Here is a 19909-nt window from a genome sequence, read left to right as displayed (position 1 = left end):
ATATTTTTGTTTTCAAGGTGGGAGTTAGATCCGGATACAGTCTTTCACTTCCATGGAAAGTTCTGTGTTAATATGTGGTCTCATTTTTAACCCACTTGCAAACGCCCTAGTTATCTGAGATCGCTTTCGCATGGGCTGAGGTTAAGCTTTATTTCTTTTGGCTTGTCCCTCCCTCAGCAGACACTTCCTCTTTGCCTTGAAAGGACAAAACGATGTTCAGCTGTCTGGGCTTGGGCCCAGTATTTGATTTATACATTATTTAATTTCCTCCTGAAAATTGGAAGCAGGGCTCTCAGGAATGGAAGTGAGTAGTTTTCATTTGTTTAAGAACACTTTAGATTTAATATAATCAGTAGTAGATGTCAGCATGATTGGGGGCGACTTAAGGTGAAACAAATACAAGTGAATACAAAGGAAAAGTATGTGACAGTGTACAAAGGAAAAGTACTGTGTTGTCTGTACCACACTTGGGTATGGGGGTATGCTCATTGGATACCCTCTGGCCTGGGTTAAGTTGCAGTTCTAGAGCATTTCCTCAGAATCTCTACCTCCACAACTGCACATGCCAGTATGTATGTGAGTGCCAAAATAATTTGAAATCTTTACATTAGTGAATTCAGGAACTTAAAAATGAACTCTAGAAGTAATATTGTGTGCTTCGTAAGGATTTATTCCTCTTGACATATGCCTCTGAGGTTACATCCTATCTCCTTCCCCACCTATACTCCTAAAGATCTGGCATACCTGCTGCCTGCACCTCCTCCTGGGGACTGTTTGCTCACACCTTCCTCCCATACTGCTGATCTAATCTCACAGGAGCTCTTTCCTCCTGGGAATGGGCCCTAACTAGCCTTAGTTTCCCTGTTTTTCTCACCCCATTTGCCATATAACCCTTCTGAAGACCTTCATGTTTCATGTTCCCTTGTTTTTTCTTTTCATGCAGACCCCTAGTATGGAGATGAGCTTAAATGTTCCCAAGGTTGTTTCCTGGACCTCTTCTCTCCCCAGTGTGCTCAAACTTTTGACATTGTGTCCTGGTATTGTCATCTACCAAGTTCACATTTGAGAACTGCTTGGTCATTTTACCCAAAAAAAAAGAGAGAGAGAGAGAGAGAGAGAGAGAGAGAGAGAGAGAGAGAGAGAGAGAGAGAGAGAGAGAGAGAGAGACTGGGGAGATGGTTCAGTCAGTAAAGTACTTGTCATGCAAATATGAGAACCTAAGTTCAATTCTCTGGCACCCATGTACAAATTAGGTACAATAGTAGTATGTGGATGTAGTGCTAGCTCAGTCAGTAGAGCATGGGACTCTTAATCCCAGAGTCATGGGTTCGAACCTCACATTGGTTGCCAATTGAAGGGGGGTTTTAAGTGAGTCCACCAGACCCAAGATAAATGATAAATAGGTATGTATTAGGAAAACACTTAACACAGGTAGGAGTAAATGAGCACCACAGTCTTCCTGCTCTAGAAGATGCAGTCTTCCTGCATCTAGAAGATGTAGTCTTTGCCCTTCTGATGGTCTTTGCAACCCAAGAGTGTGTGAGCCAGCCCTTCCTCTACCTTATAATGAATGGGTCATGCCTGCTCCTGAAACTACACCCAAAGGCTGTGGCCACCACTACAAGTTCACTGGTAAGACAAGATGCCACTACAGTGGTACATGTCTCTAACCTCAGCACTGGGGAGGCAGAGACAAGTGGAGATAGATGATTGGCCAATCTGGTTAGCTAATTGGTAAGTTCCAGGTTCATTGAAAGATCCTACCTCAAAAGATAAGGTGGAAAACTGAGAGGAAGGTACGTGCATTGTATACATATTTACACAAGCATGTTTACACCATACATACAAAATGGAAATATTTTAAGGCTTGCAAGTTTTTATTGAGCCCCGTTCATAGCAGTCTTTGGCTGCATGTGGCCTATCACCCCAGATTGGACACACCAGTGTGGCTGCCTATCTTTTCTGAGTGCCAGCACCTTAGCAGATTATAGAGGGCTGTAGACAAGCATAGTTGGGAAACTACTCCAGTCCTAGCAGGCTGCTTCTGCCTCCCTTGGAGGTGGTCTGTCCTCTACTACTTCTGTGTCTTTGCACAGACCAAACTCCCAGGGAGTGAATGCCACCTGCACATCATCGTGGTCCTTTAAAGCTCAGGCCCTAAAGAGCTCCAAGGATATTGCTGAACTCCCAGCACCTGCTCTCTACCATCTACTTCAGGGCAGTCTGATAGGCTAGATAAAGAACAGTTACTGTGATGGTCATATGTGCATGTAAGCCTGGAGCTCCAGCTTATTAGCCTTTTGTATGATTTGGGGACATCTGCTCAAATACATTAAAATCTGGTTTGTTGTTTCTTGTTTGGAGAAGATGATGCCTGCTTGATGGATTGTTAGAAAGCCTAAATGAAGGCCCAGGGCCCTTGGGACTCCTCAGCCCTGTGCATTGCATGATGGTGCTATCAGTAGTCCTAACTGCCATCAGTACTGTTCTCCATTGCCAGCATTCCATGTTTTTCTTGTCAGCTACATCACTGCACATTCTAAACAGACATCGGTGGCTTATTTTCCCATCTGCATTACACAAATGTTGATGTTTTATTTCTTAGCCATTTCCCATGAGTGTAACACAGTGACTTGTCCAAAATCTTTTTCCCAAGTTCAGGTGTGTAGAATAACTCTTCTCCCCTAAGGGAAATGTTGGCTGTATATGTGTTCATAGAATTTAGAGATGCAAAGCTTATAATTGTATCTTCAAAAGTCATTTTTCTCATATGTTAGTTAGTACACTAAAGCTTGATACAAGTCAGCTTTTTAATTTACTACTCTGCAGTTCCTGAGACTAAAGGACTTGTATGTTTATATCTAGTCTGAGTAAGTTTTTTTTCTTTTGAGACAGAATTAAGGTGAAGCTCCAGCTCCCTCTCAAATTCACAGAGGGCCTGCCTCTGTCTCCTAAGTGTTGGGCTTAAAGTGTGTGCGACTATGCCCAACTGATAATTCTTTCCTTTAAAATAACTACTTCAGTACCAGTTAGATGGCTCAGAAGGTAAAGGCACCTGCTGCCATGCCTAAGCACCTAAATTTAATTCCTGGAACCCACAAGGTTGAAGGAGAGAACCAGTTCCAGCAGGTTGTCATCTGACCTTCACTAGTGTGAGTCTGTTTCCCCCCTAATTACACACACACACACACAGTTATTAAAAGAGCTACTTGGTAGTTGCTTTATAAATGCTATCAGAAGTAAAATATTTGAAATAAGATATATTCAAGCAGCATTATGTTGCTTTTTAGGGTTTTGTTTCTTTTTTTTCTTTTCTTTTTTTTTTTTTTTTTAACTTTATAAGGTCAGCCAGCTGCAAAGTTTTTCATTTAAAATACCAGGAGCTTTTCCATCTCCATATTTTTTCTTAAACAAATATTCTTTTTTTCCCTTTAGCATATTTCTGGAACATAACTTTTCTGCTTTTGAAAAGTAATGCTTCTTCAGAAATCACACATGGCCAGCTGGCCTGTCATCCTAAAAGCTAAGTCTGTACATTAGTCTCTACTGTTAGTTTGAAGACTCATATAGTGAAAGCATGGCTCTGTTCGCCACAGTCTGAATTTTTGTCTCGGGGCACTCTTGGATTTGGCTTACAGACCAGACAGAAGTTCAGAGCCTTAGCCTTAGCAAACAGTACCTCTTCACGTGGAGTACCTTCTTAAAGTACCAGCATACCAGCTGCTGAGGGACTGCCCTGATCAGTGCCCAGAAAGGCTGCTGCACTCAGAGAAGTGATAGGTCAGGACATGTGACCTACTCAAGGCTCACATGAAATCCACACTGGAACACTTTGAGAAATATTTATACCCACTGTGGACTGTAAAGTGGTGTCAAAGTTGAGATCTTTATTTAACATTCATTTAGTCTAATCCTATTTAATCACTAGAATTTTTATTTGGATTCTATGTATAATGCACTCTTGCCAACCACAAGCATCACATAACTAGTCACAGGCAGCTAGCTCTTCTTAACCTAAATTTGCACCTGTTGTACAGTTCAGTGGTACTAAAGGCTATGGGTAGTTATTATAGGTTTTGCCACATCTCTTTTTTTAAATTACTTATTATTTTGTTGGGGGGTGTTTTGTCTGTGTGTCTGTGCCCCACATGCCTACCTGTGATTGTTCACATCTATGGTACATAGTACACATTTGAGAATTAGAAGATACACCTGTACTTTACCATGTACATAAGTTAATGTGGTAGTATCACACTGGTTCTAATAACCTCTAAACAAGACTATTCTGACCTTCCCATTGTGACTTTCTAAGCCCATGGTTGCTGCTCGAGAACTTCTGAGCTCAGGCTGAGCTGACCTGAGACAACCCTGAGCTTCATTAGCAGGGTTCCAGCAACAGAGCATTTGCAGCCATGGTGAACCCCAGAAGATTGACTAAACTCTAGTGGCTGTGCTAGGAGAAAGGCCAATTCAGTGCCACACATACATGCAACTCCTTGGGGAAATGTAGAGACAAGCTGTGTCTAGATGGCAAAGATATGAAGCCTTGGAAAAGTGGTTGCAATAAGAGGAAAATGAAAGAACAGAGGCAAGTGGGGAGGGCGTATGATTTTTGAAATTTACCTTTCCAATATTTTGAATGAACAGTGGTTTTGAAAAAGATACAGGTTGGGAAGGCTTCTGTGACAACCCCAGCACCTCTCCCCCACCCCCAAAGTGACAGCCTAGACAGGAAGCCACCATAAAGAACTCTTAAAAAGTGTGATGGAGATGCTGAAGAGTAGCTCTCCACAGATGATGCCCTTTGGCAGAGTTGTGGGAGGGGAAGGACTCAGTTCTGTTTAAAGAGCAGCCACTAAGATTTGACCATGATCCAGCAAGTATATAGGCAGCACAAAGTGAACCTTTTTTTTTTATCTTTTTCGGGAATCACAAGGGGGGGTCAGACATGAAAGGACTGTGAAGGGATTATGATGGGGGTGTGTGATATGAAACTCCCAGAGAATCAATAAAAATGTTATGGGGGGGGTGCAGGTTGTAGGGTGGTGATGGCGCAAGCCTTTAATCCCAGCACTGGGGAGGCAGATCTTTGAGTTCTTGGCCAGAATAGTCCACAGAGCTAGTTCCAGGATAGCTAATGTTGCACAAAGAAACCCTGTCTCAGGGAGGTGGGGTGTTATATAGTCATACTCATGTTCAGTGAAAGAGAACATTTAACTAGGTTTGGCTCTTTGTCCTGTTTAACTGTCTTGACACTTTGGCATATTAGTAAAGTCTTAAGATTAAAGGGAAACAAAAGACTGGAAACAGCTCAAATACCTTTCCCATGGAACTGGGTTGAATATACTGCAGCTGTGAAGGAAATGAGAAACAGTTTTACATATAATGTGAAATAGGCTCTTGGATAAATTGTTATCTGAAGAGGGCAAGGCAGAGAGAGGAAAGTGTAATGTGCTAACATTTACCTAAGGTGTTAGGAATAGGAAATTTTCCCTTCAGAGGCCAAAAGCTAGATATGGTGGCATACACTTGTAATTCCAGTACTTAGGCAGTGGAAGCAGTATCTGTACAATGCAAGAAGAGAAGTAATTCCCAAAAGTTGTCCTCTACATGCTTGCACAAAACATACATGTAAAAATAAAATAAATGTAACAATGTGCTGAAGGTATGAGAAAATACATAGGCTATGAACCAGCCCCTTTAACACAGTGTAAGAGAGAAAGATGTGAGCTATGTCAACTAAATGTAGTAGGTGTAAGCTATACCCCATTCAATGCAGTGTGCTCTATTTTAATCTCAACTTAAACATTTGTTGCTAACTGGCAAGATTTTAGCACAGACTGATTGTTGATCATATGAAGGACTTTTTATAGTTTTTAATATGGAAAAGTATTGTTTTAATTATTTTAAAAGTATGTACTAAAGTATTTAGTAATTAGATATTCTGATTCTGGATTTTTTTTTTCCCCTAACCCAGTGTGTTCCTATGGATTAGGAGAATAAAAATCAGCTGTGTGTATATTAGTGTAAAAGCTGCTCAGCAGGTGAATGAGCGTTCTCTATGCTCTTTCTCTCTTTGTCCTCCTCCTCCCCTGTAGTGATGGTGGTGGTGTGTGTTTTCCATAGTTAAGTACTAGGTTTCCATAGTGTTATTATTCTCTCCCTAAATGGTCATTGGTAATTTAAGTCTCCTCCATCCTCCCTTTCACCTCATCTTGAGAGAAAGTGGGTTACATAGGCTGGGTCTTTCTGTGTCCTGGCAGTTGTAGCACAAATTCTAATTGGTCTTATTAATAAAAACCCAGAGTCAGATATTAGGGGGTGAAAGCTGAAAGATCAACAAAGCAGAGCCACCAGCCACTAGAATTCTTATCTCTGCGAAGTCCTCAGACCAAAAAGGAACCAAGTTCCTGTTACCTCCAGCCCTATATCCTCTTTCTGCCCAGCCATTGTCTGTCTGTACAGTCCTCCAGACCTCTGTAGTTAGGTAGTAGCTAGCTCCGCCCTCTGATCTTTAGGCAAGCTTTATTTGTTAGAGGACAAACAAGATATCACCACAGGAAGTCACTTCTAAATAACCATAAAAGACTTAATATAAATTATAAATTAGGCTTATCTCCAACCATCTCTTACAACTTAAATTAACCCATTTCTATTAACCTATGTGCTTCCTCCCTTTTACTAAAGGCATTTGAACCAAAGTGGCGGGCAATGTCTCCCCTGACCCATCATCTTGGCCATCTTGGGGAGACTTGCCAGGCCTTAGGTCCTCTGCTCCCTGCTGCTGTGTGTCAGGAAAGAGCATCAGGCCAGGTGATTCTCACATAGGCACTTTATCAGGGTCCTTGTTGCCAGGTGACCACAGCATCTGCAAACAGGAAACAGGGAAGCATCTAGGAGGCCATCATGCAAGGACCAATATGGAGCTAGTAAGGATTCCAGACCCCGAATCTCTGCCAAGTCTAGCATCGTTGTGCCTGGAGACTCTCTGTGCTGTTGGGTTAGGTGACCAGGATTAGCAATATGCTTTTAAATGTGGGAAAACTGGACGACTCTTTTAAGACAATGACCATTATCAGATAAAAATGTATAATTTCTTAATTTGAATAGTAAATGCTATTTGTAGTTTTGATACATGGGAAGAAATAGCATTTGTTTTGATTTTATTTTTTGTTTGGGATATTTATGTTGAATGTCCTATATCTTTTTATTAATTAATTTGTGTATTAGTATTTTAGAAGTGAAATATCTGAGACTGGCACTAAATTGGCAGCTTACATATTTGTGGGGGGGTTTTGTCTGCTCTTCTGAGCTTGCTTGTTTATTTATTTATTTATTTGTACATCCTAATGGTTGAATATTGACATTAAATCTCCTCCCCACTTTAAAAAAAAATCTATGTGCTGCCTTAAGTATTGTTTACCTGTGAACTTCCCATGTTACTTCTTCCGCATCTAGCTTGAGACTCCCAGATTCCTTCTTTCCAACATTCTCTCTGCTTCAAAAATCCTGCCTAGCTATTGTCCAATCATCTTTTTATTAATAATAGAGCAACACATTTTCCCAGTGTACAGAAGCAGGGTCAGGTTCTGGAGTGGGTAGACATTTGCTGCAATTTTCCATCCACTCACAAACTATAGCATGCAATCAGAGATCTTTATCTTGTGATGCTGTCCAGTCCATCCTTCTGTCAACATGCATTTCCAGTTACATGTATAATCTTAATTGACTTTAGAGACTGTCTCCATATAAAATTTCCATAAACTTCCAAACTGGAGTCCAGTCCCACATTAGAACTTTGGAATCCATTTATTCCAACCACTTCCCCCATGAAAAAGATAGTTTGCTTTCTATGCAGACATCTCTGGTTGCCAAGAAAAAGAATGAATTTAACATAAAGAAAGCTGCTACTGACTGACTGTGACACATTACTGGAATTGATTTCAAAAGAATACCTTAACATTTTCTGTATCCTCCTTAAGAATTTTAAAAGAAGTTATTGATTTGTATCCCTTGAGGCTTTTCAGCCTAATATAAAGTATAGACTAGTTTAATGGGAATGCAGCAGCTGTTGCTTCTGGTGAGTTAAGGGTGAATTTAAGGACATACTGTTTATCTAACTCTAAAAATGTAAACATACAAAGATAAGTGAATCTGAGTAAATCTTGTATGCTCAACAAGCATCCTTAGACTTCCTCACTGTTGGACCTTACACCAAACCTTCTCATTAGGATTCTTGCAGAGTTTGAGTAAGCAGTCAGGAAAGACTGGTTAGTTTGGTGTTCATTAAGTAACGGACTCAGTAGCCAATAGAGAAAAAAGTGTTTTGGTTCAGGCTTTGAAGAAGACAGTATTGGAAATGACCCTGAAGCCTGTGATTATGATCTTTGAAATTATGCCATAGCTATCAATTTTTATTGGTAAAAGCAAGAACTGGATTTCACTATTAGTTTCTACTCAATGAAATTGGAGATTTTTTCCTTCAAGTGGACATTTAGAAAATAGAGTTTAAAGTTTATGTGACCTCTTAACACTTTCAGATGAGACTATGAGTTACACATGTTACCAATTGGCAAGACAGGAATGTGTATGTCTTCCCCCGAAGGTTATCTCTAATTACACATAGTTAATGCCTGCCACTTGTAAATCCTAATCTTACCTTGGCCATTTAGTTTTACAATTCCTTCACTATACATAATTTGTAGTCTTAATGTCTTAATGCTCTGTCATTTGTTTTATTTGAATAAAAATTTAAGTAAATGCACTAAGATGCAGTGAAGATCAAAATAAATGAACTAAGTTCTATGTATGAACAATTGTAGACATTTTCTGGACACAAAAAGTAGAAACTACTCAGCTAACTTTTTTACTCTGTGCTCCCGACCTTGATAATTAAAGACATGTGGATTCTGGCCCCAATGGGATAGAGAGGTCCTATGAGTCAGAGCAGCAGAGACAAAACATGGGTAGTGCACTGGGGACAAACTGGTATGAAGCAGAGTTGGTGTTTATTAAGAGAAATTTTAAGGGACTGGGAAGATGTTTTAGTCTGTAAAGTGCTAGCCAGGTAAGAATAAGATACTATATTCAGATCCCCAGCAACCATGTGAAAGCTGAGTGCAATAGCACATATTTGCAACCCCAGTGTTGTGGAATAGAAAGAAAGAAGCAGGTAGTTCTCTGGAGCTCACTGACAAACCAGCTTAGCTGAATTGATGGGCTCCAAATTCCACAAGAAGAACTTGTTTTAAGATGGATGGATGGATGGATGGATGGATGGATGGATGGATGGATGGATGGATGGGTGGATGGATGGATGTTGAGGAGTTGGAGAATTGACTTAATGGTTAAGATTACTGGCTGTTCTTTGTAGAAACCCAGGGTAATTCCCAGCTCCCACATGTAGGCTCACAACCCTCTGCAACTTCAGCTCCAGGGAATCTTATGCCCTCTTCTGGCCTTCATGAATACTGTATGCATGTGATATGTATCCATACATAGTCAAAACACCCATTCACATAAAATAAAATATAACTTTAAAAATTAGTGTTGAATTGTAGTGTAGACAAATGGGGGGACTGACAGACACACACACACACACACACCCAATAGCTTAGGTTTGTCCCACTAGCTCTTATAACTTAAATTAATCCATTTATATTAATCTTTTTTTTTTCCTCATGTCTTTTTAACTCTCTTCCATCTTGTACCTATTGTTTCCTCTCTCTGTCCTCTGGCATCTCTCCCCTGCACGTAGATTCAATTCACATCCTTCTCTTTCTCTCTGTCCAGAAGTTTCATCTAACCTCTTCCTTACCTAGCTGCCATTCAGCTCTTTATTAAACCATTCAGAAGACACCTTGGCAAAAACACATCTTCACAGTGTACACCCAGTGTCAACCTCTATCTCCTTGGGCACATGCATGTACATACACCCACATGAATATAAACATTATTTGCTCATACACACAAAGAAGTTCCAGTACAGATTTTAAGAACAAGGGTTAAGAGAAAAAGGAGTACTCTAAAAGAAAATAAGATATACTCCAGAGCATGGGTGTTAGTTTCTCAAAGATCAGTCTCACTTTACTGCCTTTACAGTAGTCACATACAGGATTTTGGGTGATTTTTGTTGGTTGGTTGGTTTTGAAATAGATATCTTCAAAGGGTTGCTGAAGAATTCACTAAGTGGTCCCTGTGGTGTACCTGACAGGATTACTGGTAACAAAGCAAAAGTCTAGATCATGAGTAAGGAAACATTAGGGTTCTTCACTGTGAGTCAAGTACATAGCCTTTTGGAAGATCCTCAGGGATGTCTAGAAGAGGGTAAGGCCATACTTGAAGGTCATGTTGGCTTGGTCCTTTAGTATGGTTCAGTGATAACTTAAATAAAATGGCTAGTATATAAAATCAGTATTTTATCTCAGTGTCAGCAATCTTCACAGCAAATTTTAATTCTCTTAGCTGGAGAAAGGTTCCAACCCCAAGAGTGATAGACTTTTTCCTTCCTGTGTCCCCATAATTCTCCCTGACTTTCTTTCAGGTTTGAAATGTGAGATTATAAAATAGTATAGTAGTTCTTAGTCATGCACACTTCCAGAATAGTGGTATGGAGGATCCAGATTTATAAGGTAGCCCTAGAGCTACAAACAGAAACCCTGTCTGAAAAACAACAAAAACTGGTGCCTATTTCAGGGTTCTCCCAGCTAGCAAGGTCTCAAAAATCACACAACATCATAAAGTGTTCATTTTGCCCAGGATGATGGTGCTTTTTTGCTCTAGGTAATGAGTTATCTTGACAGTCTCAACAAGGGGTGGGGGGCAACTAAAAAGTAGAGAGCTAGCTCATGTGTGTCTTCAGAGATAATCAACTTCAGCAGACAGTATAATGTGCTGACCTAGTTAGTGTATCTGAGAAGTAGAACAGTACTGAGCCTGTAAAGCCTTCACAAAACTGGTACGGAGTAGCCATTTAGCACAGATAACTCTAAACTTGGACAATTGTGATAGTTGAAATAGTGCAGGCAGTTAGACTCTGGAACCAGACGTTTGTGTGGGCCATAAGACACCTGCCAGTGAGACACCAGTACTCCACTGACAAGACTAGAGGAGAGGTCCTGTGGTGCACACTGGTGTCTTAACATGAACTTTGGGTTTTACTTCTGGGTTCCCTGGAGCCTTCCACCTTGTAGGCAGTCAGATTCCTTGAGTGACCAGAGAATGGGGCTCATGTTATCTTAACACTGCACTGGAATGGTTCCATGACAGTTTTCTTTTCAAAACCAATAATACCACGTTTTTATCTTGTTATAATGGTTCCATTGAAACTTTCAAAAATAAAAAATAAAAACCTTAAAATTCCATAGGAACAAATATTCGAGATCTTTCACTTCTACAGGCTAGTTGATCTGTTTGTAATGTTCTTTTGTCTTGAGATAGGGGTTTCCACTGTAATTCAAGCTGACTTACACACTGTGCAGACCAGACTGGCTTCAGCCTTCCCAAGTGCCCAGATTGTGTAAACTTGAAAAAAGCAAAAACTATTGTTGTCGTTTCCTCATGAGAAATAATGAAAGGTTGTACTCCAAATGCAAAGGTATTTAACCATGTTCCAGAGACCTCAGAGTAACTTTAAGTTAGCAAAATTAAACCACCAAATGTTCTCCCCATATTCATCATCGGGTATAAATATGTATTGGTAGAAATGTTTGTTTTATTTGAATGGAGTGCTATGCATGGCATTCTAGAGCGTATGACTTTAAGCCCAGATGGAACAACTGGTGAAGATTGTTTTGCAATGGAACTAAGCCCAAGAGCATAGTTAGGTAATAAAAGCTCTAAACTTCAATTCTTGCCTCACCACTTACAACTTTTTCAGTGAAGAAACATTTAAAGATAAGTGCTTCGAGCCACCCTTAATTAATTCCCTTCTACAACGCAGCGTTGCTCCCTGAGCTGCTGGTGGCAGTGCCCAGCTCGCCTCCCTGTGTCTGTAAAGGTCCCACTTCATCTGCCGCTACTCGCGCCGAGCCTGCTGTGCTGCCCCAGACTCATCTTTCAAGCTCGCTTTTCAGCTGCGGTTCAGCCCTCAATGGCCCTCCCTCCCTCCCATCCACAGGAGCATAGTCTCCCAGGTAGCCTCCTTGAAGCACCTCCAGAGCATGCTGTTCATGAACAGCAAGACACCACTCTCACTGGGTTCCTAATCCCTCCAACACACAGGGGAAGGAGGTCGCAGGGCTGTGAAGTGAAAAGAGAAGCGAAGAGGGCGGGGGACTTGCTAGCGCTCCAGTGGCTGTGCTACAATTGGCGCCAGCTGCAGCCCAATTAAGCTCAACAGGTCACAGGTGTTCAGACAGAGACAAGACGCTTAACAAAACCACTTTATGAGACTACCTAAGAATTTTTAAGCACAGAGGCCCATTTCTTTTGGTGGATTTTTTTTTTTAAGCTATTTACTACACACTTGAAATACAAAGAAGCTGAGATTAGGCCTCCTGGATGGTGTGCTTTCTTCCTGCCAAACAGCAGGAGTAGCACAGACAGCTTCTGGGCCATTGTGGGTTCAGTGTGCAGCTGCAAGGAAAGGAAGGGGTCTGTCTTCAGTGCAGTCCAAAGACTGAGTTCAGGGCAACTCACCAGCTCCAGCAAAAAGCAACATGTAGTATGTCTGAACCTTTGCACTCTGAAATCACCATCTGTCAGGTACACTGGTGGGTGAACTATAACGTTTTAAGCCATCCTGGGGAGTGCTGTTAAGCAGGGTATGTATTCAGCTGTCAAGAAATACTTACAAAAGAGAAGGGAGGTGTTTGAGATGCTGCTCCATTGGTACAGTGCTTACACAGCATGGAGGAAGCCCAGATTGACCCCCAGCACAACTGGACATGATGGGGTTTGCCTGTGATCCCAGCACTGGGGAGGTAGAAGCAAGTGAATCAACATCATCCTCAGCCAACTGCAAGTTCAAAAGAACCTGCTACATGGAGGTTGGCTTTTGATGAACCAGAGATTTACATCTTGGTGATAGAGCACATGAAACAACCACTCCATTCCACCACCAAAAAAAAAAAGCAACTAGAGAGATGGCTCATTGTTTAAGAGCACTTGCTGCCATGTTTGGTTCCCAGCACCCACAAAGATCCAGAACCCCATTTCCAAGGATTCCACTCCCTCATCTGACTTCTCGGGCACCAGGCACATGTGTGGTGCATATACATACATGCAGGCAAATACTCTTAGGCATAAAATATAAAATAAACCTTAAAAAAAAGTAACTGGGCATGGTAGTACATGCCTTTAATTAATCCTAGCACTGGAGAGGCAGAGACATTTGGATCTCTGTGAGTTCCCAAGCAGCCTGGGTGTTATTACACAGAGAAGCCCTGTCTCTCAAAGAGAGACAAACTGGTGGGAAGGGGATTCCCATCTAAAGTCATCTTGTCCTCTACTGGCCCATTTGAACTTGGCTCTATTATCTGTGCATCTACGTATTCTCTGTCCAGTCTTAAGTTCTGCAGGGTGGCTGACCTATTGATTGTGTCACTTTGAGAATAGCAGTGCGCTCTCTGAGGTAATATACCAGAACAGTTAGCTGGAACTTAATGCTTGTAGGCAGGAAGCAGCTCTTTGCCCCCAGTCCTGAAGGTGTTTGCAGCAGCCTTCCACCCCCAGGTTTCTAGCCACTTGTGTGCATGTTTCCCTGTTGCCATTATCACTGTGCTTGTCTGGTAGCAGAAAGCAGATTCACCTAGGCCATGCCTGGAAATGGAAGCAAATACTCAAATTACTGTTTGTGATATTAAATGCACCAGAGAAGAAACCAGTTCTATCGTGAAGCTGCAACAAACAAGAGAAGGAAATGCCCTAGCACACAGCGGATAGAGTCCAGGAAATTTCCAAGCATGGCCAAGTTCTCCTTCCTATTAACTACTTTTTACTAGACACTGATGGCCTTGACTTACTCCATGTCACATATTTTTAAGAAAACATTGCTGTCTGCTCAGAAGCTATGTTAGTTTTAATTTTTGCTGTTGTCCTGTTTCTATTTTGGTATACCAAGACACCTGTTCAAACCCTGCTTCTCTGATGGATTGGGGAAAGAACCATAGGCTATATAGAAGAAGCCTCCATGCTGAAGTACAACATTGCTCTTCATGGCTTTCAGAATTCCATATAATTGCCTTTTTTGCCCATTTGCATTTAAAAGTGAAGTAATTAGAGATTTCCCAAGGCTCAGTGGTCAACAGCCTCCTCATCCTGGACCACTGCTTCCCCATGCAGCCTGCTGCAGAGCACACAGAAAATGAAATTCACACACAGTCAGTATAATACAGGAGAGCAGAGTTTAAAGGGATACAAAACAGGAAAGAACCACACTGTCAACCTTGAGTAAGTTTTTTGGTATAATTATGCTGAAGATCACCAGTAAGGACCAGCAAGTTGACTTGTTGGGTAAAGGTGCTTGTTGCTAAGCATGACAACCTGAGTTCTATCCCCAGGGCACATACAACAGGAGGAAAGAACTGACTTCTACCCTTTGTTATCTGACCATCACACTTGTGCTATGGCATTCACACACCCCCTCCAGAAATAATCAAATATAATAAAAAGTATTTTCCAAAGGAAAAAGAAAAAGTCAGTAATAAAAAAAATTTATTGGTGGTCTGTTAAAATTAATAGGGGAGAAGAGTTCAGTGGGAAACATTGGGTGTGTCTTGTCTGATCCCAGGTACTATGTCAGATTGACTAGCTAATTGATGGGCAATTAGCTGCTCACAAATTGGATATCTGTGGAACCCTAAACTAGGCACATGAATTTGTTCCTCCAAAATGGAGCTTTCTCACTGTGTCTCTGTGTAGTAGAAGGGTCTAATCAGCTCTGAGGGCCTTCCATAAGGGTACTAGACCTTGTGTGCAGGTGGAGATGGAGTGGAGTCCCAGTGCTGCTACCTTGGAGCTTAGGCTCTAGTGTGTGAGTCCTGTTGTCTTAGCCAAAGTTCTATTGCTGTCAAGAGACACCATGACCACAGCAATTCTTAAGGAAAATATTTAATTGGGGCTGACTTACAGTTTAGAGGGTTGGTCCATTATTATGGCCAGAAGTGTGGCAGCATGCAGGCAGATATGGTGCTACAGAGGTAGCTGAGAGTTCTACTTCTGGATCTGCAGTCAGCAGGAGAGCTGCGCTGGGCCTGGCTTTGAGCATTTGAAATCCACCCAATGACATACTTCTTCCAACAAGGTCATAACTTCTAATAGTGCCACTCTCTGTGGGCCTATTGGGGTCATTTTTATTAAGACCACCACACTTAGGGGGAAAACACTAAAATAAGTGGGCAGACTGAGCAGCTGCCATTGCTAGACTGCAAAGTTCATTGACTTCCCTTCTACCTGTTCCCTGAATGGAACAGAATGTGTTTTATGTTGGCCTAAACTTACTTGATCATAAAATACTGACCATTGATATCATCCATGGAAATGTTGGCCTGGTCCATGGGAGCTGTATTCACCCCCCCCCCCTTAAGAAATATGCTATCTTGGAGGTCTTGCCAGAGTGGTACCTAGAACATAAGGAAACCCCTGCTCATGAAGTACATCCTTTTCCAGACCCACCCTTTCATTTGGGTTAGAAGAAAAGGGCCAATAATCACATAGCACTTCTCCTTTGGATTTCTACTGAGGTCTTTTGTGAGGAACAAGTGAAAATAAAGAGGCCCTTAGTGCCTGCTCTGTCAGTGGGTTGAGCTAAGGGCTTCAGGGGACTGATAGAAGCAGTTTCACTGCTATTCAGAAACCCTTGTCAGAATCATTTTTGGTTCCTGAGACCAAACACACATGTGAAAGTCAGGACAAATATTAGAAGTCAGTTCTACCATGGGCTCTAGGAAGACTTATCAGGCTTGTGCAGTGAGACTTTTACCTGCTGAAAGACCTCTCCAGCTGTCCTTGCTCACTTTTATTCTATATAATTAGATGCCGCCGCTTACATGCATATTCTGTTCTTCACCTTAGCAATGTCTTCCTTCTCGCCAAGTAAATACTATGGTTTTCCTTCCTGGCAGTCAACCTGTGTCCATCCTCTACTGGTGTGTGGGGACAGGAGGACAGTTTTCACACCCCTAGATCTTGTAGTTGACCTTCTGCAGTCCCTTCACAGAGCAGCTCCATTGCTATGGACTCAAGAGTAGGACCCTGGCTAAGAAATCCATATTGTCCTACTTTTGGTTGTGTATTACTAAGTAAGTTTGGAAGGAAAGCAAAAGTGTAATTTTTTTTTTTTACAGAAAGGATTATATAATTTCTTCTTCCAAGAATTCCCTACCATGATAAATAAGGTGAAGGCTGTTGAAGTAAGTGCTAAATTTATCAGTAGGAAATAACAACATCAACTCCTTCCATAGGTGTCAGTAGGTAACACTGTGGTAGTATTTTATCTAGAGATGAAATAAGAACCATGAGTTGAGTTATCAGAGCATCTCATAAAGCTTGCAGTTTACAATTCTATCTTTGGCCACATTCCTGGTTTTCTGAGGCAACTTGTGGCCCATGGGCTGCATGCAAGTTGAATATAGCTGTGAGGAGGGCTCTGACATGAGGCCATCAGGCCCAGTATTCAGCACCTGTCTTACATTTGTCTTCCTTCAAAGGTTCTACAGAACATCTCATCTAATCCAGATGTTCCCACTGTTCTGTCTCAAAGTTCTATCCTACAATATAAATTGTCTTAGTAAATTCAAGACCACTCTCAGATGTTGATACATACTAGGAGCTCCAAGTTATAAGCATTTGCCTTCCAGCAGCCAGTGTAGTCATTTCTTTCTGTCCAATTTAATACAGCACGCCAACAAGAAGCCTGGCAGACCAGACCATTGGTTCCCTTGTTTGTCCCTGTGTACCACAGTGCTATCCACCTACCTTTCTGACCATGAGAACCCAGAACTTACAGGTTCCAGGCATCCCTTTGATCATCTCCTTCCTTACCAAGTCCCCCTCCCCAACAGCACATGCTCCAATCAGTGTGCAAAACCTGAGCATCAGTAATAAATGAGTAAAGAATTGGTGTATGTCTAGCATTTATAGAAGATATTCAGAAAATAATTATATGCTTGGCTTTGTCTTCTCTGGGGTAAGTCCCAGGGTAAGGGTATGTAAATTGTGCTACTGGCCCAAGGTCTAGCACACTCTGATGTATTTCCCTATGCTATGGAGTATGAGGAAGGAAGGAAGGGATTCTCATTACCCAGCACTCCCTGTCTCTCCGATAGTGCTTCAAATCTTGTCAGAATGAAAGAGGTGTTTCTTAAGTAATGGAAGGACTCTCCCTGTGAGGGCTTCACCTCCCTCTGTGGAGGCTTTCCTGGGAACTCACCATGGAGCCTTTGCTGTGTTTTCTGTCTTAGCAATTAGATGGCCACTCTATTTTCAGAAAAGCATTGACATCATTTTACCACTAAAGTTAGCTTGTGTGCTCATTACTGAAGCCCAGAACTAATAGTTGCATTGTTGGAATTTGACAGAGCCACCCAAATCAATCAGTCCCTGCCCCTAGCCCCCCCCCTCCCCCCCCCCGCAGTTCCTCCCTACCCTGTGTGGGGTGGAGGGTGTGTGTGTGAGACAGAACATGCTGCTAAATCTCCTAGACTGTTTTAGCACCGTTAACCCAACTAAACAGAGGAACCATTTGCAGTAAATAGGCCAGCAGAATATGCTGGATAGCTGGAATCTTTTCACCTGGCCTTTCTTTCACCATTCTCCCAGCTTTCCTCCCTGAGGAAACAGTCCACTCTGATACTACTAGGAGATAGGAGCTGTTGAAAGAGATGAAGGAAAGACATGCTTCACATGCTGTTATACAGCAAAGGTTGAAAGGAATGTGCAAACTCTGTGCTGTAGCAGGGGTGCTGATTATTGGTTAGCAGGGCCTCACTGTGCGGCGTATTACCTCCCTACAAAACACTCAGGCAGCTGTCCATGACCATCCTGTGTTGGGAGTGGGAATGGAAGTTGGGTGGCATATCAGATCCAGCACATGCTCTGAAGAGCGAGCATGCTTATCATGCATGTTTGTGCTGGTTCTAGTTTACTCTGGAAAGAACAGACATCTCTGCCTATGGTTGCTTTTTCCATTTGTAAGCCTAAAGTAGAGAGTTTGCCTAGCATATGTAAGGCCCTGGGTCCATGTATTGTACCACCAAAAAAACCAAACCATAAGTTGAGTAACTCCCATAGGATGTGCTCATAATGCAGAAGTCATACTACTTGTCAGAAGCTACACTCAATATGAAGTCTCACCAGCATGGCTGCCTGAGTATGACCTGAACAAGGACAACACCTATAAACATGCTAACATGAAAAGCTCAAAAGGCCTCAGCCCTATACATCAGCTAAATAATATTGAGAACAGACCAGTTCCAAATGATCAGCCCTAAAAACATACATACAAATAAAGCTATACAGACTGAGCAAGTTGTATGCACATATTTAGAACTATACCCCTCCTCCTGACACGCACACACACACACACACACACACACACACACACACACACACACACACACACACACAAAGAAATAGAGACTGTGAACTTGTAAGGGGGGTAGTGGAGCACATGAAAGATTTTAGAGGGGGGAAAAGATGTAATTATAATCTCAAAAATGAGACTTTTTAAAATGTCATACCACAGATAAAAATGTTGTAAATAATTTGTTGACAAAAAATGCTAACTGCTTTCTCCCTCCTTTTACTTGTTCAATTTCAGATCATAGCTGTCTGCAAAGAGGCTGCTCTCCTGGCCCTGGAAGAAGACATTAAAGCTGACCGCATTATGAAGAGGCATTTCACTCAAGCCTTGAGCATTGTAACACCTAGAATCCCAGAGTCACTGATTCGTTTTTATGAAGATTACCAAGAAAAGAGTGGGCTACACACAATCTAAGAAATACATACTTATATGCATATATTTTGTAGAGAAAAGTTTGTTTGCAAATTTTGTCTTGAGAGTGTTTCTTAATAGAGGTAAATGTTTGAAATAGCCTCACTGGAGTTGAAGAGCATCACCTAAATGTTTTTGAATTATTCAAGTACAATAAACATATCTCTGGACATGAGTTCAAACCAGTTTTACATTTAATTTTCAACAACATAAGTCCAACCATTGTATTATTTTCTTCCTCCAGAATTCACTGGGTCTTTACCTAGCTAGAGATGACCTTAAATTTCTGATTCTGCTGCCTCTCCTTCCCTAGTGCTGGGATTACAGGTATATTCTGCTGTGCTGTTTATACCGTGCTGGATCTTGAACCCAGCAATCAATCCTCTCCAAATCTACACTCTGAAAGACCAGCCAGGTTTAATTCCAAATGTGTAGCTCTCATTGCTGTTGGCATTGCATTTATGGCCAGAAAGCATGAAATTATCACATACAGTAATAGGCATAGAAAATTTAAAGTGTAGGGCCAGTTTGAGCCCAGAACAGGACCCTCAGCTTTTGCTACAATGCTGTAAGGAAATCAGTGTATGCAGTGTGTACCCATGTACAAGTTGTCAGTTATTCTTTTCAGTTAAAAAGAAAACCTAAAAATCAAACAGAACTATCGAGATGGCCTAACAGGTGAAAACATTTACCACCAACCCTAACAACCTGAGTTTGGTCTCTGGTAGACAGTTGTCCTTTGACCGTTACACATGCACCATAGCATGAACATACACACATGAATAAATGTAGTTTAAAAATTAACAACACAAATTTTACCTTTAATTCTGTTGTATTACGTTGTGTTCTAAATACATATATTTATGTCTCTAGTTATAGATCCTTGAAACTCCTTAACACTTTAATATTGAGTAAACCTCTTGAAAAAAATGGCCAGGTGGTGGTGGTGTGATGTTAGTGAAAAGAAAGGAGTTG

At 41.5% G+C, this 19909-nt stretch overlaps 1 protein-coding gene across 3 annotated transcripts in view; it reads left to right on the top strand.

The window, feature by feature from the left end:
• The window catches only part of Spata5 (spermatogenesis associated 5), a 163457-nt gene extending 144341 nt beyond the window's left edge, over positions 1–19116 (top strand). For 2 of the 3 annotated variants that reach the window (XM_051185784.1, XM_051185783.1), the window contains exon 16: positions 18761–19116. In XM_051185784.1, the coding sequence (XP_051041741.1) occupies positions 18761–18937 (177 nt within the window). In that variant the 3' untranslated portion in view covers positions 18938–19116. The remainder of the gene's footprint in view (positions 1–18760) is intronic. The other variant, XM_051185785.1, reaches the window with a different exon arrangement.
• The last annotated feature ends 793 nt before the right edge of the window (positions 19117–19909 follow it).

The sequence above is a fragment of the Phodopus roborovskii genome, unplaced genomic scaffold, assembly GCF_943737965.1.
Source record: "Phodopus roborovskii unplaced genomic scaffold, PHOROB, whole genome shotgun sequence".
In the NCBI taxonomy this organism is placed as follows: Eukaryota; Metazoa; Chordata; class Mammalia; order Rodentia; family Cricetidae; genus Phodopus; species Phodopus roborovskii.
The sequence above is the reverse complement of the archived record's forward strand: the minus strand, read 5'-3'. Positions and strand labels throughout refer to the sequence as shown.